Source organism: Thalia democratica, chromosome 6, assembly GCF_965202585.1.
Source record: "Thalia democratica chromosome 6, ktThaDemo2.hap1.1, whole genome shotgun sequence".
Classification (NCBI taxonomy): Eukaryota; Metazoa; Chordata; class Thaliacea; order Salpida; family Salpidae; genus Thalia; species Thalia democratica.
Window position 1 is genome coordinate 20,701,120 of NC_139170.1, and position 24,511 is coordinate 20,725,630.

The window sequence follows — 24,511 nt, forward strand, 5'->3', positions numbered from 1 at the left end:
TAAATAATGGTTATAATAAAGATGAAAACTTAATAACTTTTTGATGAACTGCTGTATGTACCTGTATTTTTACAAAAAAAGATTGATTAACTAAAGTTTAATTAGTCTGTTTCGCTTGACTAATTTTCTATATATTATATTAAAATCACAATAACCTAAGTATATAAAACTGAAAGAAGCTGATCGCGGAAAACAAAGTCTTTCCAAACTAACTGGCTCGGACCCGGCCAAATTTCAGCTAGGATCCGGCCGGGATCCGATCTGTTTACGGATCTTTTTTTTTAGTTAGGATCCGATCGGATCCGGTTCCAAGCAAAAGATAGCCGGTTTCGGATCTTGGATCCAGTAGATAACAATTTATTATATCACTATATTAAACAGTTCCAATTATTAACTTTTTAGTTAGTACTTGTTACGTATTTACTTAAAATATTTAAAATAAAAGTCAGTTTAATAGTAATTAATAGTATGTTTAAAAGCTGATTTTTCGTTTATTCGAGCATATTAGCATAATAAAAACCGAAAGCGCAAAAACCATTTAAATATATAATTTTTAGGTTAAAAAAAAAATTATAAAAGCTGTATTTTAGATTATAAATCGTCAGGCATAAAGAATTTCTAAATACTATCATTTGTGTCATATTAATTCAAACGATTTTGATGTTTATAAACACTAATCTTTAGAATAAAATGTGTATAAACTTAAAGAGGTGATAATTATAAAAATAAATAAATGCATAATTACTATAACAAGGAACCATCTTATTGGCACGAATGTACTAACGTCACAGTAATAAAAATGTCAATACTAAGCTTGATTAAGTAAACAAAACGTACTATCTGATGAAATTAAAAGATGAGCGAAGATTAAGCAAAATAAAACTCTGAGGCAAAATAAAGCAGTTAATAGTGATTGATAATATTGGGTGTACAAGAGAAATAACAGTGTGCTTAATTTATAAAGCTATAAAAGTTAACTTGAATTTTTCAACAGTTTGTAGACTCGTATATGCTTTGAGGCCTGCAAATAATTAAAAGGTAATTTCAATCTGTTATTATTTACAGTTTTTATGTCTGAGAAAAAAAAAACATAAGTTGAGTTACTTTACAACTAGATTCTTACATTTGTTTGTGTAATCTTCTTCAATTATGTATAGTTTAACTTGTCTTTCTCTTTTTTATTTTTTAAGTATACATCACTTGCTAGTAATTAATTATTTTTTTAATTTATGTCATCATATTTCATAAACTCTTATTTGATCACAAATTGTTTCTACCAGATATTTTGAAACTAATTTATAATAAAACTTTATATTATGTATAGAAGTCTGCCGCTTGAGTTCGCAATTCGAACACAGCTCAAAATTAACAACTCAACAAAGTTTTAATCTTAAATAGGTTAAAGCAGAAACTCTGCAGTCTATTAGGAATTTCAATGAGCGTAAGTTTGAATCACAGCATAGTTTTCCAAAATTATAAGTAAGGTAACCAAAAAAACACGTGTATTTTTATAAAAAATAAGCTTCAAGAATCTTTAATACACATTTAAACATTACAAAATTGTAAAAACTAAACATATGCTTAGTTAAGTAAACAAAAAATGTTAAATCAAAACTAAAACAAACTTGCGACTGGAAAGTAGACCTCTACGCTCCAAAAACCCTACATTTAAAATTAAATTATTTATTCAGTTTACAAACTTTTAACTTCGATAAGAAATGGTTTTAACAAATGGTAATTATAATCCTCATAATTTTTTTTTTACAAATTGAATACCTGCAAATGATAACAAAATAAATAAAATATTTAAATAAGAAGCTTGTAACTAGTTTTAAAAATACATATTTAATGATACTATTTTATTTACAAAATATTCAAATGTGAAAAATATATACGTTTAGCTTTTAATCAAAATTAAAACTTACTCCTGTTGTCCCTGCATTCATCGTAAAATCCTTCGTCCACGTACGAGACCCGTCCCGCCTGCTTCCACACCACGTCACTGGCTTGCTTCCTTCTCCTGACATGGGCGCTTTGTGTGGCGCGCATGAAGCATGAAACCACAAACATTTTGAGCAGCATTCTACGCTTCACAGGAGTGACAAGGATCATATCCATGTCGCGCTGGTGCAGTCTTGTTGTGAAATCAGGCAGCATCTTTTTAATAAAAAAATTAGGTCAGGTCTTTAGTTTGAATGGGTAAGTTTTAGTTTTCCTAAAAACTACAACAAACAGTTTCGACTGTACTATATTTTACTTTTGATGTAAAAGAACACATTATTAATCGTGAGACAAAGTTTTATACACTTTTAGTTTTAAGCAAAACAATTAAAGCTTCAATTTAATTTTTCTGCAAAATAAAAAATAAAATTTTAATGATTCAAAACTGATTCATAATAGAGTGTTTCTACCTTAGAGGGATCCACAGTTATAATATAACTTATTAAAATAAAATTATAGGGAGAAACATTGTATAAAAATAAAACTTTTGAGTCACAAAGTTGATAGACATAGTTTTAGTAAAATTTTAGCAATGGAAGAAGTTGTTATATTTACAAGAAAAGTTGTGAATAAAACAATAATTATTTTCAACGACATACAAATTACTCACTAAAGCTAAATTGGATGCAGTTGTGTGGACTTGCCGTTTGTTAGAATCAGTAAAAATTGATTTGGGTGCAAAAGTGTTATAAGCCTCTATCATTTCATCAAGTAAACTCCTTAAGGTTGATCTCAATGGGTTAAGTTGTGCACTTAAATATAATATATTTGTAAATATATAATTCTTACGCTACAAATATTTTGCTTGAGTTGTTAAAATTAAATGTTTTAATTTATAAACTATACATAACTATAACGTAAAACTCTTTAACTAACTAAATTAAAGTTTGTACTACTATTATTTTTTTATTAATTTTACTTTGGCGAACTTTAAATACCACTTGCAACTTAACGAGAGTATATTTTCCATATTGAAGTCCTAATATCGATAATAATTTAAAAGTCCTTAAAAGGGGTGCCCGAGGTGAGCATTATAGTTTCGAATCAATGCTCATCGAAAAAGAAAAACCAAAACTAAATACGCAAGTTTCTGGAAATGAAAAGGAAAAGGAAATGGAATTGAAAATATAACTCAATTATTGTTATTAATTGTTGTTTTATTAGCATGTGTTTTATAAATTTGTACAACCACGTCATAATTAATTTATTTTAAACCTTTATATCAATATTCAAAACTTTTAAAAAAGAATCAGAGATAAGATATAAAAAGATTTAAGTTTTAAGAATTTTTTAAAATCAAAAATATATTTTAGTTAAGTTGCAAGTGTTATTTAAATAAAACAAAATTCCTTCCGACAATAGAACTTTAGCGAACATTTTTTACTTCTAGTGAAGTTTTCGAACGTTATTTTGTTTTGGATGTGATATTTCCTTCTTGTAAAATTTTATATGGCTGAAAATTTAAAGCTCGAGTTTTTCTAAACACCCCATATATATAATTTTTTTTTTAATTGTTGAAATTGTTTCAGTGCTTTTTGCAAAAACTGTCTAAACAAACTAAAGTTAAGTTTATTGATTGATATTTTACATATTTTACAAACATACACATTATAACGTATTTAATTAAATTAATTGGTCAAATAATTAAAATGCAAATGTACAAGTATTTTCGGCAATAGATTTTTTTTTAACAAGTAGTTTGATTATGTATGCAGAGTTGTTGTCTTTTTTTAAGTGATAAGTCTTTTTTAATTTCATATTTCTCTAAGCTAAAAAGTTTACACGTTTTTTTTTGTGTTTTTTTTGTTCTGCAAAGTACCTCCCAATCTTAATTGTATTTCTTGTATGAAAACTAATTCGAAACTGTATACATTACATGAAGAATAACTCCTTATTTAATCTATTAAAATCATTTAGTTTTAATTAATAAACATTTTTTAAAGATAATGATAGTTATGAAATACGATACAATGAGCTAATACTTTATGTATTATAGTTATACAACTACAGTTCTGTAAAGTTCAAATAGTAAATAAGTTTACTAAAAAAATGATAAATTTTGATGTGTATGACCCAATACTCTAAATAAAATAAAACTTTTAAATTTTCAAAACAAGATCCTTAATAATCTTTAAACTCTATTCCACTTAATAAAATGTTACAGATTTAAAAAGTTTTTATTACTAACTCTGCTTGTAAAATGAGAAGGTCAGTGAGATGGATGTAGTAGGAAAGTTGGTGTGTGGGAACAACAAGTGGAGCAATCTGCATGCAGTTTGTAACAAGTTCTCTGGATTGAATTGCACAGAAAACAAACCTTTAAAATATTTAAGTTTATAATAATTACAAAAAATACATAAAATTTATGATGTTTTACCATGAAGCAACCGTTTGCTGGTGTTGATTAGTGACGCCAGCATTGTCTTTTACTGTGCAATGTTTAATACATTGTCCACTAGGCAAGACAGCTGGTACGCTCGTATTGAATACGATAAAATACAACAATGGCGAAAGTCTACAGGAGTTAATCCTTGACTTTCGTTTGCCGTGAGACAAGCGCAAGTTAACATTAAGGTTTGATCATACCAATTCGATCATCAGACTACAAGCTTTCGGTAGACTGAGACCCGGATTTCGTTCTTATTGAAACTCATCAGTCAGCTGCAACAGAAACTACATACGGTTTAACATGTTCTACCATCAAGCAACCTTTTATGTCAACTTGAGCTTGTCTCACGGTAAACGAAAGTATAGGCTTAGCCCCTGTATCCTTTAGCCGATGTTACCTTTATCAACCTTACTTAAGGTATAGATTGTTACTAGTATAAATCTTAAAGTTAATTATAAAATTAAAAATCATATTATAAAATACTGATTACATAAACTGTTTTTAAAAACTTCAAGCCATAATTAAACCTTTTATCAATATTTAACTTTTAACTGTTCAAAATATAGATTTAATAGCTTGTTAACAAAAGATCCTAGTGAAACAAGTTCACTGGAATATAAATAAAAACAAATTATACAGTAGTCTTCCTTTATTGTACCAACATATGTTTTTGTGTGTTAACGAATCAACATACTTTAACTGGGTTCTGTAAAAAAATAGCTGTCTTAATCTTCATATATGTTGTGACGTAATTGTTGGATGTATTTTGTTGAATCGTTGACAACAATAAAATAAATTTGAATCAGTATTTCTATCCATTAAAGTAAGTGGTTTGTTTATATTATGATTTTTTGTGTATTTTAGTTTACTTTACTTAGTTTAGACTTAATAATTACAAATATTATATAGTTTTATAACAGTCGGATTTAGCTTTAAGTCTTTTACCTATTATTAACTATCAACCTGTAAAACCCTGTAGAAATTATTTTACTTTAATTAGCTTATCTTTTTCCATAAGCTTATCAAGGAATTTTGAAATTTTCAGTATATCTATATATATATATAAAGGTTTATTTCGAGATGTAAAACTCAAAGGACTCGAGTTTCGTGCTTATGCACTCATCAGCTTCAAAACAAATTTAAAATAAAGCACCAAACAAAACACACAAACGAAAGTTAAAAAATTTAGCATAAATAGATTATGACTTATTTTAAACTTGTTTTGAAGCTGATGAGTGCATAAGCACGAAACTCGATTCCTTTGAGTTTTACATCTTGAAATAAACCTTTTTATTAATAAAGCCCTTAAGGTGGGCTCAGTGTGAAAAATTTGATTTATCAAGTTAAATAACTTAATTCGATATATATATAATTTATTCAAATGGCGATTATAAAAATTCTGGTACTTATGTTTCACAAAGCTTTAATTTTTCATAAAGCTTTGATCATCAGCCAGTTAAATTCAAAATAAAGCACTGTACTAAACAAAGATACAAAATTTATGCAAAAAAACAAAAAACAGTATGACGTAATATTGTACATTACAAATATTCAGTACAAAAATCGATCTACCTTCTAACTAATCAAACAACTAAAATTAACGAAAACAACAGTTAATTGACTATAAAATTGTACTGAATATTTGTAATGTACAATATTACGTCATACTGTTTTTTGTTTTTTTGCATAACTTTTGTATCTTTGTTTAGTACAGTGCTTTATTTTGAATTTAACTGGCTGATGATCAAAGCTTTATGAAAAATTAAAGCTTTGTGAAACATATGTTCCAGAATTTTTAAAATCGCCATTTGAATAAATTATTTAAAAGCCCTTCAAGTGGGCTCAGTTGAAAGTGTTTAAGTTTAAACATTAACCTTATTTTATATATATATATATATATATATATAAAATTAAGTTATTTAACTTAATAAATTAAATTTTTCACACTGAGCCCACCTTGAGGGCTTTGTTAATAAAAAGGTTTATTCAAAGATGCAAAACTCGAAAAACTCAAGTTTCGTGATTACTCACTCATCAGCTTCAAAACAAGTTTAAAATAAAGCACAAGACAAAATCACTAATAAAGGTAAAAAATTTTTTGCATAAATAGATTATGACGTAATTTTGAAACTATCAAAAATCGTGCAAAACGGCTTGTGCAATAACTAATCTACCAACAGACAATAAACTAGCGAAAATTCATATAACTAATATGTAGTTACTCACTGAAGTTATATGAATTTTCGCTAGTTTATTGTCTGTTGGTAGATTAGTTATTGCACAAGCCGTTTTGCACGATTTTTGATAGTTTCAAAATTACGTCATAATCTATTTATGCAAAAATTTTTTTACCTTCATTAGTGATTTTGTTTTGTGCTTTATTTTAAACTTGTTTTGAAGCTGATGAGTGAGTAATCACGAAACTTGAGTTCTTCGAGTTTTGCATCTTTGAATAAACCTTTATATATATATATATATATATATATATATATATATATATAAATAAAGGTGATTGTTTAAACTTAATCACTTACTATAGAGCCCACTAAAGGGATTTTAAATAATTTATTAGTACAATGCAATTTAAAAAATTCTAGAACATATCTTTCATAAAAACAAAAACTATTGTACTTAATATTCAGCTATTTCAATATTTGCACCGAATATTTGTAATGTACGATATTCTACTCTTACGTCATATTGTTTTTTGTTTTTTTGTATAAATTTTGCATCTCTGATTACCAAAGTGCTTTTTATTTTAAGTTTGAACTGGCTGAAGATTGAAGACAATCTTTTTTGTCTTTATGAAATATATGTTTTAGAGTTTTTTAAATCGCATTGTACTAATAAATTATATATATATTAGTACACTTTGAAAGCTCAGTCTCATTTTCGTATACACCACCTTTAAAAGATTTTTATGGTTAACATAACGAAACCTGAACTGAGTTGAGCATAAGCCGAAGTAGAACTTCTTTTCAAGGTAAGAGTTAGCTGTTATAAACGGTGATAAAGTTGTAGCATTTCTATGTTTTTCATGTTTAAAGATGTACTTGCGTTTTGTGTAGCGATTCTTAAACAATAGTCCAGTAGAGCCAACATAAAACTTGATCTGGTTTTCAGTTATGACAGTCGCTTTATATACAATATTTTCCATTAGGCAACATCCATTTACCGGGCATTCTTGTTTTTTGCAGTCACACATTTGCCTCTCTTTGTCCTGTGTGTCTAACACAGGGTTTCCCAAAGTGGGCGATTTTAGTGATTCGGGGGGCGATAATTAGTAAGGGGGCGAAAGGGTGGGCGATAACTAGTAAGGGGGCGAAAAGGGGGCGATTTTAAAATTTTGGGCTGTCATAAGATTTTTACTTTTTTTCTTGCTATTTTACTAATTTTAGCTTGCTATTAATTATTTGACTCTGAGGTAAAACTTAAACAAAAAAGATAATTTTATTTATGTAAAAAATAGAAAAAAAAAATCAAGTGCTTATGACTCCTACTTTCAAGTAAATACTATATTTTCATTCATATATTTCCTTATTTAAAAATTACATAGATCATAGACGATTGGAATCCCTCTCACTGTTTTATAACCTGACATATATGTTATTTGGGATCATAAATGGTAAAAACGTATGTTATTTATTTTTAACTATAACCTCATGATATTTCCAGTTGTTTTTTGAAAAGTCACTAAGTTAGACTAAGAAATAAAACTATACAGGGTTGCCAATTTACCTAGAAACCTGGAAAAACCTGGAATTTGATAATTTAGCCAAAAACAAACCTGGAAAAATCTGGAATTTTTAACAAATTTAACATATTAAGTAGTAAAATTTAGATTTGACACAAAAAAGCTATCAAATAGATAAAAATATGGATTCCTTCGAGGCAGATACTTTTGAAGTAAACGACTAACAGGAAACCTTCTCAGACTTACAAACTGACCTTGAACTTAAAGTAAATTCTTCCAAAGAACGATATGAAAGCTTTTGGACTCAACAAAAACTAAGGCAAAAGTATCCAATCATTTGAGAGGAATATAGATTGTTGTTTGTAGCTTTTCCTTCTAGCTATATTATTGAGAAAGCTTTCAGTTCAGTTATCAACATCTTGAGCAAAAAACCTTATCTAGATATTTATAAAGGAGGTGACTTAAGACTCTATTTTACTGATTAAGAATCAAATTAGAAAAACTTGCAAGCAGTCATGAACCTCATCCTTCACATTATATTATACTTTAGTAGCAGACATTATTTTATGAAAGTTTTTTAATTTTATTTGATCTTTTAAAATATTTCTTATTTAACCTGGTTTGTATTGTATTTAAGTAGTCTTTTTATAATAACAACTGTATTAAGCTATTTATTCTAAAACAGGTTTGCATAATGCCTAATAAATATTAATTACGGTAAACTTCCTCTTGAGTTCGAACTTTTTACCCAAAAAAATTGCAAATTTATATTTTCTTAAATTTAACTAAAGTAAATCCTATTAATAACTAAATATTAATAAAACAAATTATATATAATATCTAATAGCTTATATAGATCTTTTTTTTAATTAAAGTTTGTTTTATGTTTTAGTGGATTTCATGTTTTTTCGTAACATTATTGCATATAACACATTGAAATTTGTCATTTTGTAAAAAAAATGTGGTAATAATTTTTTGAGTTTGCACTTTTTGATTTTTTTAAAGTCCGAACTCAAGCAGAAGTCTACTATATTTATTAAATGGTTTATGTTTTAAAGTTGTTAATAGTTTTATTTTGACCTGGTTAATTTTGTAGTTCATATTCGTCGTTTTACATAACACTAAAAGTTTTTATAGCATAGAGATAAAATTAAAATATTTGTTTGAAAGACCTTTATTTGACAGGTTTTTGTTATTACTTGTTTAATCTGTATACAACTTATATCACTATATAACTATTACCTGATTGTAAAATTTTAATAACCATTAAAGTTTTTATTTCTAAAAATAATTTTTTGGTTTTAAAAGAGTATAAATTTGAGGCCTTTATTTGAAATGACTTCTACGTTTTCATTTTTAAGTTTCTTAAACTCAATTTTATTTTCAAACTTGATTTACTATTGTTAATTTTTTTTTTATCATATAAGGAGTTTTAAACTGTTAATACAACTATTTTTTATTTTATCTTAATTCAATATATATTACGAATATACGTTTACAGTTAGAATATACTTAGTTTATTTAAATATTTCAACACTAGCTTTTAGTTTTTCACTATTTTCCTCTGTTAAACTATCATAGGCTAATAGTTAGAAAAAAAACTTTTTAAACAGAATAAAATAAGCCATCAAAAAGACTGCTACAATTACAAAACAAAATTTTAACCTAGTTAAAAGTTTTTTTTAATTGATTACTTTCTGTTCACAGAATTAACTGTCAAACATTGAAATTTTTTTTTGAATTTAAATAAATAAATAAAAAAGTTAGAATTAAGGTTTAGTTCCCTAAAGATTTTCCCAGTCAAATACTATTTCATGGTATTCTACTACGAAACAAATAGTTTAAAAAGTTTTAAATTAAAGTTTTTACTTTACAACTAACTTGCTTACAATATATCTTGGCAATGAAATTAATAAATTTACTGCATTAACTTGATGAAACCACTTTTCATGTAAGATAATCAACCAGTCGGTCAAACTTCCTCAAACTAGATCAGAAATTATTTTTCAATTTTTATTTTATTATGTGTAAAATAAACTGTTTATTTTTTTTATGGTTTTTTAATCTCTGGTATAGTTATTTTAGAATATGCCTATTTATAAAGTAATTTAAGTATTTTGTGCGGCTTAAATAAATTACTTAGTATTAACTTCTAAATGTCCAAAATTCGTTATATGAGATATTATTATAATGTCAGGTTTTATTTAAGATTTCAGATAGGTAACGTACTGCTCAGATCCAGTCGCAGATCCAGTCGAATTTCGACCCGCTAAGTAAATTGAAAACTACTTGTGCAAAATAAATAAAATTTAGTATTTTGATACTTACTATTTTGAAATACACTTTCATTTCGTTTTCAGTTCACAATAGTATTTCCTAGATCACAATAATACTAAATAATTTTATTACAATTTTGCTCGAGTTTTTTAATTTTTTTTTTGTTATTTTTTTAAATCATGCAGCCCGCAATTACATTTTTTAACGAGTTGAAACTAGAAAAGATTTTTTAGTAAATATGAGTTGCTCACTACAAAAGTTGTCCACCACTGACCTAAAAGTTTCATTAGTTTCAAAACAGTTCATATTTAAACAGGATTGATTACAGATTACACAAGGCTTTTTAATATTTAAGTATTTTAATACACTTTACTGGGCTTCTAAGAAAATAACTGTAAATTATTTTCTAAAGCCCTGTAAACTACTTTGAACACAAAAGTGCGTGCATAAGAAGTACTAGACTAAATTACATTTCGAACACAAATTTTTTTAATCTCAAAAGTTTGTACTAAAAAGAAAAACTACTTTGTAAAATCGTGGGGGGCATTTTTTTTTCAAATTACTGAAAAGGGGGCGATTTAGTAAATGAGTTTGGGAAACCCTGGTCTAACATCTTTCGATTGTGTGTCATTATAAGTTGTTTCATGTTTGGCATGCAGGAATAAGACACTTTTAGTGTCTTCCTGTTAAAAACTTTACAATTTTTGTCCACAATCTCTAGGAAGCGCTTCCCAACCCGTGTTGCCACACTTTTGCAGAATGGAGCATTGAAATATAAAATACTTTTTCTCCTTCTTTTCTTGTTCTTACCCTTCTCGTTTTTGTGGCTATAGGCTAACTCGTGATAGTACCCACTTTCTCTTATATCTTATAGCTTGGTTTGTTTCCTTGAAAATGCTTTGACTGCCAGAAATCTTTTGGGGGCGGTTATTCACTGCGACCGGTATGTGTTTTAACACATGCTCTGGATGGTTTGATTTGCTATTCACATAAACCGTATGCGCATTTGGTTTTCTATACGGCTTATGGCATTCATTTTGAAAATCTAAGTTACACCTAAGAAGTCTGTTACAAACAGATTGGCTTCAATACCAATTATCCATATTTAACCAATGTTTTTAAAAACTTTTCTTAGATGTTTGACTTTACTCTCCATATCTGGTCCAGGTAGAATGTACACCACTGCTAAACCATCGTCACGATATATGCCAAAGTTACCATCTCTAAAGATCTTTTCCTTCTTCAATATATCTAAAATATATAGGCCAACCAGTTCGTAAATTTCTGCGCTATGAAAGCTTCCCATTGGTACATCAAAGCTGTTCTTGTTATGCTTTTTCGACCATGGTTCACCTTTGTGGAACAGTACTGATTTACACAATGTCTGATTAGCCCTTTTTCCTTTTCCGTGATTTCAGTTAGGCCTGCAGCAAAATTGAAGGAGTTTTCCAAAATTGTTGCTGAGATGGCTGGATAAAAGCTAACTTTATCAAATTTGATAAACCTTGAAGTTGATTTGTTGCTTAAGTTATTTAACCAGTTCAATACCTCATAAGTATTTTTCCATTGTATTAAATTACTTTTTGATCTTATAAAATTGTTGATCTTATCTAAATTTGTTTTTGCAGGTTTACCAATAAAAGTTTTTGCCGGATTAATTATATATGATCAATTAACTATTAACTATATATATATATATATATATATATATACATATATATATACATAATTTATTCAAATGGCGATTTTAAAAAATCTGGTACTTATGTTTCATAATGCTTTAATTTTTCATAAAGCTTTAATCATCAGCCAGTTAAATTCAAAATAAAAAGCACTGTACTAAACAAAGATACAAAAGTTATGCAAAATAACAAAAAACAGTATGACGTAATATTGTACATTACAAATATTCAGTACGAAAATCGATCTACCATCTAACTAATCAAACAACTAAAATAACGAAAACAACAGTTAATTGACTATAAAATGCTTCAAAATTTGTTGTATTTTAAGAGAAGCTTTTTCATATGTCGACAAGACGATATAAATTCGCTCCTCTTATTTAAACAACCTTCCTTTTTTAACGCATACATAACGGCTGTTGATTCTTTTAAGCACAGCCTACAAACAGGGTTGTTACCATCTGCTATTGGCTGTGCTCTTTTTATCACCTCCCAAGTTAATTTAAAATCAATGTTTTTGCGCTTAAGGCCGCAAACATACTTCGAAAGCTCAGTTTCATTTTCGTATACACCACCTTTAAAAGATTTTTTATGGTTGGCATACCGAAATCTGAATTGAGTGGAGCATAAGCCGATGTAGAACTTCTTTTCAAGGTCAGAGTTTAAGAGTTTTAAGAGTTTAAGTTTTAGAGTAGAAGGTGTTTAAGTTTGAACATTAACATATAACATTATTATGTGTTATATATATATATATTAATAAAATACTAAGTTTTCAAATAAAATTGTTTCACTATTCTGCTAAACAGAACAGATCTTCAGTTAGTTTATTGTGATTTTATCTTAAAACATAAGTCAAAGTGTACATGAAACTGAGAAAAAACATTAGGGATTGTTACGTCACTAAATTATCATTAAAAGATATAAGACACACTAAGTTTGCATAAATGTTCAAAATCACTAAAATAAAAGCTTGAAAAATGTTTACAATTACTAAAAAGTTCATTTCGTTTATTTAAAGCTAGATTTGAGTTTAATTTTGAGATCACGTGTTTTCCGATATTGCAGAGAAAGCAGCCATGTTTTAAATTGAGTTTGTTTTTTGTTCATGCTAAAATTTCCAACTAAATGCTAAAATATTTATTTCTATCCTTCAAATCCCAGATATATTTCGAAAGCGTAGTATTTAGTCTGTATTTACTGTTGTTAAAAGAATATTTATGCCGTGTGTACCTACTTTTAAACGATAAACCTGATGAGCCAACATACTGCTTTCTTTTCTCTGATGTGATTATCGTCACTCTATAGATAACATTTGTTAACAAACAATTGCCATCCACTATGCATTTATCTCTGCAGTTGCATAGCTTTCGGTCTTCTGCCTTATCTTCTAACATTTTGCGATCATGAGACATTATCTGGCTCTTCATGTTTGGCATGCACGAGTACAAAATTTTCAACAGTTTTCTATTAAAAATTTTATGGTACGGGTGCGTTGGGCCAAAGTTTCAGCTAACGATTTCCAGGAACCGTTTACCTGCCGACAAACAAAATGGTGGAATATAGGATATTTCTCTTTTCCTTTTGGTCTTTTTCTCGTTACCAGTGTTATGTTTCAAATCGTGATTGTGACCTCCTTTAACTAACGCTTCCTGGTAGTGCTGTTTCGCTCTGTTAAAGCAGCTCTCATTCTTAGATATAGTTGTCAACCTTTTGTTGATGGATTTAGGTACTTGGTTGACAACATATCGAGGGAGGTTTGATTTGAAATTGACATATGCCGTTTGGAAATTTGGTTTTTTGTACGGTGCATAAGTGTCATTGCGAAGGTCTAGCTCTACATTTAAAAAATTAGTTCTTACTAGATTGGAATCTATAGTTATTTGTAAGTCGAATCTGTTGAACACCTTTCTGAGTCTTTTTGAAAGCCGCTAAATAACTGGACCTGACTTACGTTCTACGATCGCTAAGCCATCGTCTCTATAAATTCCAAACTTGTTCTGCTCAAAGATATTTTCTTTCTCAATTTCATACAGTATAAGTAACCCTACTAGTTCGCATACTTCTGCACCATGAAAACTTCCCTGCGGTATATCAAAACCATTACCCATACCTTTTTCGACCACGCACAATTGTTGTAAATAATGACTGATTTGCAGCAGTGAACTGCTGTGTCGATATCGTCCTTACTAATTGCGCAATAGTTTTTAGCAAATGCTAGTGCTTCTAGCAGCGTATTTCTAGAAATATTAGGGTAGAAGTCTTTGACAATGCTTTAATGAAACTATGCTTTTGTTTGTTTTCAATATTATTGAACCAGTTAATAACGGATAGTGTATTTTTCCATTGGTTTAATTTCATAACATTCCACATTATATTAATTAACCTATCTAAAACTTTCTTAGCCACTTGGCCAATATTTGTTTTAGACGGGTTTATTACTCTACATTTAGGTTTATTCAAATATATATATACAAATAAAAAAAACTTCATGAGCAATCACTGAACTGAACGTGAAATGAAGTACGATAACACAGAGTGAATTAAAACTAAAATACAAAATAAAATCTAGAACATAGTAATCACAGGTAAATTAAATAGCGCAAAATAAGATAAATTTGTTATCATTATTTATAGCTGACCAAATTAATGTTTTATTTTTTTTGCTTGAATACAAGCTTTCAAGTAGATTTGCAAAATGATGCCTGGATGGGATCAAAAAGATGCAAAAATATTAGCATCTTTTATATAACTTTATTTATCATTTATTTATTATTTATCATTGTTTAAAAAACTGTAAAACAAAAGTAAACTTTTGAAAGTTTATAAATAGGGTGGTACTTAAAATAGAATTATCTAATGCAGTGGTCTTCAACCTTTTCAAAAGCTGAGCACACTAAATTATCTGGAAATAAATTATGTGCACACTAGACTATAAAAAATATGTCATTTTTACTAAACAATACTATTTTTTATGTTTTGAATGCCTTAGTATATAAATAACGGTTTAAAAACTGTTATTTTACGTTACAACTAGCTCTTTCCCATATTAAAAGATAAAAAAACGTTAATTAAAAAATATGCTTTCACTTTTTAAGTTTTCTGTGTACTGTAAAAAAAAATCTATGCACACTTTAAAAACCACTGATCTAATGTATGGGCGGATATTGTCAAATAAACACTTAAGAAAAAACAGCAATTGCAGTAGAATATTAAGAGTTACTTCTCAATAAAAGACAGGACTTTTCAAGTATATTTCCGAGTATCTTGTAGAGTTGTTCATACTTCTGATATAATTATGTAGAGGAAATGTGCAAAAGTGATGCAGTACAAAAATATTGTGCTACATGCAAAAGCAAAAATTTGCAAAACTAAAGCTTCGATGATATTAGACACCTACCCATAAAGTATAGTTTTATTAAAAGGGTTATATAATAGGTTTGTATTATGTTACTAGTGAACTACAAGCAGGTACAGAAAAATTACTATAGAAACGAAATCCTTAAGTTGAGGTGTATACATAACTTCTAATATTGTAAGCTATTCTAAAAAGAATAGTTGATCGGCCTAAACACATTGGAATTCAAATGACTATCATGTACCTATCGGTCCTAAAACTAAGGAAGCAAATCTTAATAGCTACTTTGACTTAAATGTATTGTATTTACAATTTCATTAATTTTTTTTTTGAGTTAAGCAATCTCCGAAATGATAACTGTATAACATTTTTCTTTCTTTACAAGTTTCATTAGGGAGGGCAAGTTTGTTTAGCTGCCTAGTGAACAATTTAATAAAATAATATGTGAATTCATGGTGTAAATAGTAGTATCAAATAAATTACTAAATGCTAATAAATTAAAGGTAGTTTATATAACAAAAATTTCTTTTAAACAAAAAAAACTCTTGTTAAAACCTTACCATTATTTATGTTTCTTTTTTAATTTGTTACAACTTTACACTGTTGTTAAGTTGAAACATGGTTTTTAATATTAATTATACCATTTTTTAAGCAACTTTTAAATTATTCTAAAATTATAATAGAACAGTGTTTGAATAACAACAGTATTAAAAACTTAAATTTATTAATTGAACTGTGTTGTGTTTTTTTTCTGAAAACCTATACATAAGACCTGTTACAAACAAAATTCACTTACTAGAGTTGTTTGAAAGTTCGATAGGTAACAAACAAACACTACTCTACATATTCTGAAAAGTAGTGCTTAGAACTACAAACATTATTATAAAATTACAGCTTTACTAAAAAACCTTTTACTGTCGTGGTCTATAAAATTATAGTCTTGTTTGAAAAGGAGTGGGAAAAACTCAGCTCTAGGAAAAATAGTCTTGTTCCATCGCAAATAAATATATATGAGACATGTCAAAGTACCTATTGTCCAAGCCACGTTAATCAGTATCAGTTCCACCTTGATTAAATTTTTGTATTCAACCACAAATTTAGTAAGTAAACATTTTTATTCTTCACGTTTTATATAAAAATTTTAGACCGGAATTTTTTTGTTTTGGTTTGACTGTAATTAAGTTGTAAAGAAAAGTTGTATCCAATGAACAAAAATAAACTGCGTTAAAATCATTAATTTAGTCTCCAAAAATAGTACAATTCAAAAGAGAAATATGGCAGTTTAATTCAATCAAACATATATTCAAACTATTTAAAAGCTCGTTTATAAATAAAGGTCTATTTGCACGTTTACGATATTAAAAATTGTTTTGAAGTTTAAACTATACAAAAAGCAATACTTTAAACACAATATAATATTTTTGTAAAATAAGTATAAAAACTTATACGATGGTATACCTGGATATAAGTATCAACAAGAAATGTAGACTGAATTCCGTCAATATTTTGCATAATTCCAATCATAAGCATACTGCACAAGCAAAAGTAGTTCCAAATTATCATGAAATTCAAACTCGTTATCTGAAGAACACCCAAAATATTAACTCCACTTTTAATAGAAAACTTAAATTACTAAAAGGTATATTCAATTCATAAAAAACTGTTGTATTTTTTTAGACTAAATAAAATTTAACTTCAACTTTAAATACAATTTTAAATAAAACTAACCCTATAAGGTGGTCGGAAAGAAAAGATAATTAATAAAACGACAAACATAGCAAATATGAGACTTGATTGCCATAATCTATAAAACCAAAGTTAATAAGTGACTTGATTGTTTATTAAAGTTTAAAATAGTTAAAGCATTTGCATTTAAATTAAAAATAAGCTTTAAATACTTAAACTAAAAATAATACTAACACCTAAAAACTACAACAGTATCAAAAAATCTTAAACACCACACTAAAAAATAAAACGTTTAAATCTCATACATTAAGCTAAGAATTAACAGAAAGTATGTAAATTAGTTAATAAAACTATAAAATGGTCCTGAAAGTTTATAATCATACTTTTAATAACAAAATTTGAAGAAAGTTTCAGATAAAAATATCAAAAAATATTTTTTCTTTACTTATTAAAGAAAAAAAAATCTTATAAAAAATGTACAAAACTACCTAGCATTAAATAGAACTCCATAGCAAAACAAAATATAAAAATTGAGCACATGATTTAGAGGTCGAAAGAAAGCCCAAAATCGATTAAATGATGCAAAGTAAACAAAATTTTTGTTAACCCAAGAGTCATCTATACCAGTAATGTTTTCAAAATACTTCAGCCTCAAGTAAACTTCATGCTTAGACTCGTCCTTTGTTACAATCTGTAGGTACAAAAGTTTAACTAAATTAAAAGAATATACTTAATTCCTGTACAAAGGTGTAAGTACCTTACTTAACTTTTTGCCCACTACAGCTGAAAAACAAATAAAACTTAAAGTGCCTCAAATATTTCATTGAAAAGCTTCAAAATAAAAGTTTAGTAAGTTATTAAACTAAAGAATCTAGCTAAAATCGAAAAAAAATTAAAACATATAAAATAGAAACTTGTAATTAATTATGCTTTTTTTTGAAGCTCAGTATTATATTAAATAATTTAAAAAACATTATTATACACTGTCTTTTTAATTTGTTCTAGTTGAGAACTATAATTGTTTTGCTTTTAAACTCTAAGTCTAATACTAGTTTACTCTTTTAGACAAATAATAAACTATGTACATAATTAAGAATTGTCAAGCATTAGGCAAAAAAAAGTAAACTTTAGATAAATCAAGTACTATTTTATTTTTTATTTTTTCAGAGAAGTCTAATGTAGTCGAAATTCTGATGGTATTAAAACTTTAGTACAAAATTCTAAAACTATGTTTAAAAAAATTAAAAGTTATAATCAAAACATAATAAAAAATGTCTTTAAAGCTCAAGGTATTTACAATTTTTTACATTTAAAAATACATAAATACACTTAAAAAGCATACCTGGCTATTAATGCACTTCCAAAACATAAAAGGAAAATAAAAAAAAAGAATGAAAATGAATAATAAAGCAACAAGAACAAGAATCACATGACCAGCACTCCAACAGTTAATCCTGTTATCAACATCTAAAACATTATTTTCAGGATAAGGCAAGCACCAAAATAGCTTGGCAAATTGAACACCTGCAGGCAAACCAAGTAGCTATAAATTAAAAATACGTTGTTAGTAAATATTATAACTAAAAAAATCCAATAAATAAAAACTATTATTAGCTTTTGTTGGCTATGTAAGATTTAGTAAAACTGTTAATATTTTGAATATAGATAAATTACAGGTAAAATTAGTATGTGTTTACATTTAAGAAAAGTGTTATATATCACTAATTTTCAAGTTTATTTAGATTAAAGTTCACTAAGGAAGTATACATAGCAACCAACTAGCTGTAAATACATCTTGTGAATATTAAGACTTTGTACTAATACACAAGATAAAAGACTGTAACACAATCTCAGTAGATATTATTAAACATTAAAGTTTTATCTAATAAAAACTTTAATAATATTTCAAGACAAACAATGAAAATAATAATATTGTTTTACAAAGAAAATTTAGTCAAATTTAATTTTTATCTAAAATCAAAAAAACATTACCTGAATGAAAAATATCAGAGACTTTTTAATCATTTGAACCTTTGTTGTAGTATTTTTAAAAACTTTTACAGTTTTAAAAATAGCAAAAGTAAATAGTATTCCAGCAGATAAGGCTATGAACCACACAACAATATCAGCCCTAAATATAATAGAAAAAAAAATGTCTAAGTTAGCTGAATGTTTGTTTAAACTTAAAATCTAAAACAAGTTTTAACTTACATAAAACTAAAAGGTATAAGTGAGCTATCAACATAATTATCTCTAGCTGCAACATATGAACTAGAAACTCTTTTTGAAAATTCCCAAAAGTCCAAATCAATAAAGAACAAAAAAGACAAAGCTTTTGTGTAAGTGTCAGGCCATGGCCACCTTAGGCTTAATGATAAAATCAAAGCTGATATCTAGGTAATAATTGTACATTTTTACTAAAAATTATACACTATATACTTTTATAATTGCTAATACAATGATGAGAATAATTTAACTGTTAAAGACAAAAATTTTCATGTTAAATATTTATTTAATCTTTTTAAATATAAAATACACTTTTTGTTAGAAAATAAAAATTTTAAATAAAATTTTCAAAACTTTGAACAAAGCTGCAAAAAAAAAATCTCATAAACTTATATAAAACTTAATACCTGTAAGTAGTTTACAACCAATGAAACCACATCCAAAATTAAAAGATTTCTGCTATGTTTGTCTTTACATATATTCACTGAAAATTGACTAAAGTACTTAGAGATTGATAAATGTGGGTCAAGGACATCATCAGTTACAGCAAATGATGGGTTAATGTATGATTGAGAATGATACCTTTAATATATATTTATTTTTTTAGTTTGCATTTTTTTGACTATTATAGTAAATTTAAAACAGAAAGCATATTAAAGTATCTAAAAATTATAGATTTACTGGAGCCACTATACTGGTTCAGGCCATTTATCACTAATATCAAGATTGGTTTGATCCTTATTTTAATAAATGGATCCAGATATGGCTAGATACTAACTTTGAAAATAGATCTGGATAGGGTTCCAACCAGATCTTAATTTTTTTAAAGGATTTAATCAGGTTGCTAAGGGATCTTATTTTTTTTTTTTAATATCTGGTTCTAGTAGGATTTTAATTTTGTGGATCTGGAAGATTGCTACATCACATACATATGAAGGTTTATTGAAAAAAAAAAATTAAAGCTAATCAGGTAAAAGTATTGGAAAAATTGAAAACAAAACGAGTGATTCAATAAAAGATAATTTATACAGTTATTTCAACTATTCAAAATATAAGTTTAAGTGTTGGTGAATACAAAATCCTAGTGAAACAAGTTCACTAAAGTATATAAAAAAATCAAATTATACAGTACTTCTTTTATTATATCGACATATGTTCCTGTGTGTAAAGGGATTAATTTTATTCAACTGGATTAAGAATTAAAGAAAGAACTGTTCTTTCTTTCATTCATAACCCAGTTGAAGTGTGTTAATCCATTAACACACAGCAACATATGTCGGTATAATAAAAGAATTATATGATATAATAAAAAGAATATAATTATTTTATACATTTAGAACCTATATTACCTATAGCTTAAGGAAACAAATATTTATATGTTATGTTAATGATTAAGTCAAAGTATCTACTTTCAAAGCAACAACAATACTTTAAATTAATAAAAATAGTATCTGTTAAATGATCAAACTTAAAAATTTTGTTAATTAAATCCAATTTTAACTATAATTTTTTATCAAATTGTAGACTTTTAAGGTTTGGTAGTTGCAGGTGATCATCACTTGATTTAAGAGAACATTTCAAGATTTATAACAGATTTCAAAATCTTATAGTTTAAACAACGGCAGTGCTATTGATGGTTTTATGTATGGTTTTGTAAAGTCTACTTACAGGTAAACTCCTTTTAAAATTAACTTAATGGATATAAATTAAAAATGAATATTATATTATACCAATAAATTATAGCAAAGTTTAGAACAATTTGCTATACTGCAAAAAAAATGTAACAAACTAATAAAATTTATAAGAAAACTACCGGAAATTATTCTAATTAGTTAAGATATCTTGTTTTAAAAATAAAATAATATACTATATCAAAAATGAATACCAATATGTACACTAAAGTTGGGGAAAGAAAAATATTTTTAATTACTGGAAAAGTTTTATAAACATAAGTAGCTATAGAACAAACAAATTAAATTTATTATTCACAGAATATGTTATTAACGGTAAGGGTAAATATATATATGTATATATTTGTAACTATGGATCATCAGCTGTTTCTAACTAAAACCAGTTTAGGAATCTAAATTTATTTATAACTTAGTTTTTAGATAAGTTAAAGTTGAAATAAACAAAACAACCAAATCATTTATTATGATACAATTTGACCTTTAGAGTTTTTGACTTATAAAAATAAATGATACAGTTAGAATATATAATTAAAAACATAAGAAAGTTTGTTTCAAAGTGTTAAAATTTAAAAATAGTAAACACATTTTATGCAAAGCAATCTCAGACATTCGAGTTAAAAAGTTACGTACAGTATGTAAAAATTACATAAAACTAAAAAAGGTGGCACAATTTTCAATCAAGTGTAGAAAATGTTTATGCTAAATTTCAACTTAGCTCCAGAATAATATAAAAAATCAATAATATTTCAATAGGTAACTTTAAAATTTATCAAACTTTGATAGTGAATTTTTAATATGCTTACAACAAGAAATGGTTATTTTTTAGACATCTTTTTTTATTTAGAGCATACATTACAGTGGTAGCTTCTTTTTAGTACAGCCTATACACCAGGTTGTTACCATCAGCTGTAGGCTGGCTCCTTTTACAACCAGTTATTTTGTAGTTAGTATTTTAGCCCTTAAGCTGCAAACATAATTTGAAAGCTCAGTCTCATTTATCTTTTATTGGATATTTTATCAGATCACTTTAATCATTAGACCAAAACTTTCATTTAACTACAACCCAGGTTTTAATCTGATGAAAATTCCTCAGTTATTCATAAAATATATACTGGCTATCTTTAATCTACAAACAATTAATATCTTTTACCATGAAGTTATTGTTAGCTGAGATAATTAGTGATTTCAAGTTGGCTAATTGCCATGAAACAAAAAAAACATTTACACTAGTATGATAGCTTGTTGGTTTGTAATATAATCAAAAAGAACACTACATGTGTTTTTATGTATCATTGCATTTAAGTAACTTGATGTTACTGGTCATATCAGCTTTTGCTTTAAAGCTTTCATATGGAACAACTAACTGGCAAGTTTCAAAAAGAAACCAGGATCTTAGTCTAAAGAAAGCTTTAGTCTAATGATTGAAGTGATATGATCAAAACTTGTTGTTGAAAAAGCCTGAAAATGTTTTAAGACACATAAAATTCCAAACATTTGCTCGGATGACTTTTGCTGAAGTTTTATTTTTCTGTGAATAAAAAATAAGAAAAAACTTTTTTTTGTAATCACAATCATTCTATATGTTTATAACCAAAGCTAAAGGTTTTAAAATAAATGAAAAGCATTAAAGTTACTAAAATATAACAGAAAAACTATTAAAACAAAAACTTCTAAAACTTGTTTTATTAAAATTATAATATTAATTGATAATACTTTACTAATAAAAAAGTAATTTCAAAATTATATTATAAGTATTTAAAAGGTCAACACAATTGTAGACCTTTCTTACTCAAACTAAAGTAAGCATTAATCTAAAAACAAAAGATAAGCTGTTGTTATTTATAAACAGTATCAGTACAATAATAAAATAGCTAAGATGTTATCAGTTTATTTTTTTAATAATTTCGAAATTTACAACAAAAATCATTATATTCCAAAAAGTATGACTAAACTTAAGTTGTAAATAAATAAATTGAATTAATTGTAAACTTTGTATCTCCAATTCTAGTTGAGGCTTTGTTCTTCTTAGATTTATCAACATAAAAAAAAATTTTATCCATTATTTCAAAAACAAAAGATCTTGAAAAAAATGTCACTATTGTAAGAAAGCTTGCTGACAATAAAAAAAAATTAATTTATAGTATGTATTAAAATATATAAAAAAATCATTCTGTAAAGTACAGATAGTTTTGTAACAGGTCAAGGGCTAGCAAACTGTGGTCTTCAGGGGGCATTCAAAATTTTATTTCAACTGGTTTAATACAATTTTGTTTTCAATTTTATTTTATTTTAGTGTTACCTTTATAAAAAAAATTACCACTTAAATATATTTGTTAATAAAAAAAATAAAATAATAAATTTAAGCACACAAAATCAGGTTCTTTTTGACCAGGTTTTGTGTTGCATTTGTAGCAGTGTTTAAATAGGTCATTATTACATTTTAAGTAATCTGGATTTGTTGAACCCAAACAGTACAATAGTTAAAAAACATTATCAAATACAAAGAAAATAAGTATTGTTATCAGTGGTAATTAAACTATAAATATAAGCTATAACAATAAATATTTATTTTAGACTTATGTTAAACATTAATAACTCTTTATTAATTACATTTGAAACCAAAAGTATAAATTAGCTTCAGACAGATAGAAAATAAAAGCTAAACTCAGGGTTGCCACTCTTTGAGTCAAAAAATCTTCGGTGAGTTTTCCTGAGTTTTTTTCAAGTCATTTAATATTTTATTATCTATTAAAAAATTTCTAAATAAGCTTTTGAAAATAAACAAAATTTACTTCTTTGAATAAAATATTGAACCTAGGTTAACTAAATCTCATTATAGATCTAAATAAAATTTTTCCTGAGATTTTTAGAAAAAACCAAAACTGCTCTGAGTTTCCCTGAGATTTTGTTAAACTAGAAAATTCCCTGAGTTCCCTGAGTGTGTGGCAACCCTGTAAACTTAATCATAAAAAATTAATTGAAAAATAATTATCAAAAATATTTTATAATTATAAAATTTTCAAAAATTCCAAGTTAATATTATTAGTGTATTCTTAGTTTTGTACAGCAACCATTATTTAGCTATTAAATAATATTAAAGATTTATGCAACATGTTTTTCTAAAAATTAACTGCATTATGTATTTTTCAAATAGCTTCATATATATTATGTTATTATCGTTGCAATGGAAGCTATTTTTGTAGACAACTGGTGGTTGAAATACTTTATATAAAGTTTCTAAACTTTAAAGTTATAATACAGAACCCAGGTTATCTCCTCAAATAAAATATGTAGTAAAATATAAAGAGATCCTCCAAGTACTTGCAGGTACCTGAAGTAAAATGCATTGATAACTGTTTGTTTGTTAAGAAATATAACGCGTTAAGTATAAAGTCTTACTATATTCTTTGTTTTTCTAATTTAAGTTTTAATTTAAATCTATTTTTAACAAAAAGCATAAACTACAATTTCGGTGTAAAAATCAGTAAATATATATGTATATATCTTTGT

At 26.7% G+C, this 24,511-nt stretch overlaps 1 protein-coding gene across 2 annotated transcripts; it reads right to left on the reverse strand.

Moving 5' to 3' along the window:
* Window positions 1–502: 502 nt before the first annotated feature.
* LOC145838222 (uncharacterized) lies at window positions 503–23,077 on the reverse strand. 2 transcript variants are annotated; one of them, XM_082945783.1, is made up of 14 exons: window positions 22,991–23,077; window positions 19,718–19,892; window positions 19,296–19,477; window positions 19,077–19,215; window positions 18,427–18,627; window positions 17,573–17,775; window positions 17,127–17,202; window positions 16,857–16,979; window positions 16,307–16,464; window positions 4,190–4,318; window positions 2,612–2,753; window positions 1,926–2,157; window positions 1,626–1,662; window positions 503–1,021 (listed from the first exon to the last, which is right to left on the reverse strand). In XM_082945783.1, exons 1-14 carry the CDS (start codon window positions 23,059–23,061, stop codon window positions 988–990), a joined length of 1,902 nt encoding a protein of 633 aa, XP_082801909.1. In that variant the 5' UTR covers window positions 23,062–23,077; the 3' UTR covers window positions 503–987. The 2 variants fall into 2 exon arrangements, with proteins under 2 accessions (XP_082801909.1, XP_082801910.1); XM_082945784.1 differs by lacking the exon at window positions 22,991–23,077 and adding an exon at window positions 21,853–22,122.
* Between the last annotated feature and the right edge of the window lie 1,434 nt (window positions 23,078–24,511).

Coding starts and splice junctions, on each gene's coding strand:
- LOC145838222 (XM_082945783.1), bottom strand. CDS start 23,061: ATGGATAAAATTTTTTTTTATGTTGATAAATCTAAGAAGAACAAAGCC. Junction 16,980..17,126: donor CTTTCCGACCACCTTATAGG/GTTAGTTTTATT, acceptor GGTGTTCTTCAG/ATAACGAGTTTGAATTTCAT. Junction 2,754..4,189: donor CTTCTCATTTTACAAGCAGA/GTTAGTAATAAA, acceptor ATTATATTTAAG/TGCACAACTTAACCCATTGA.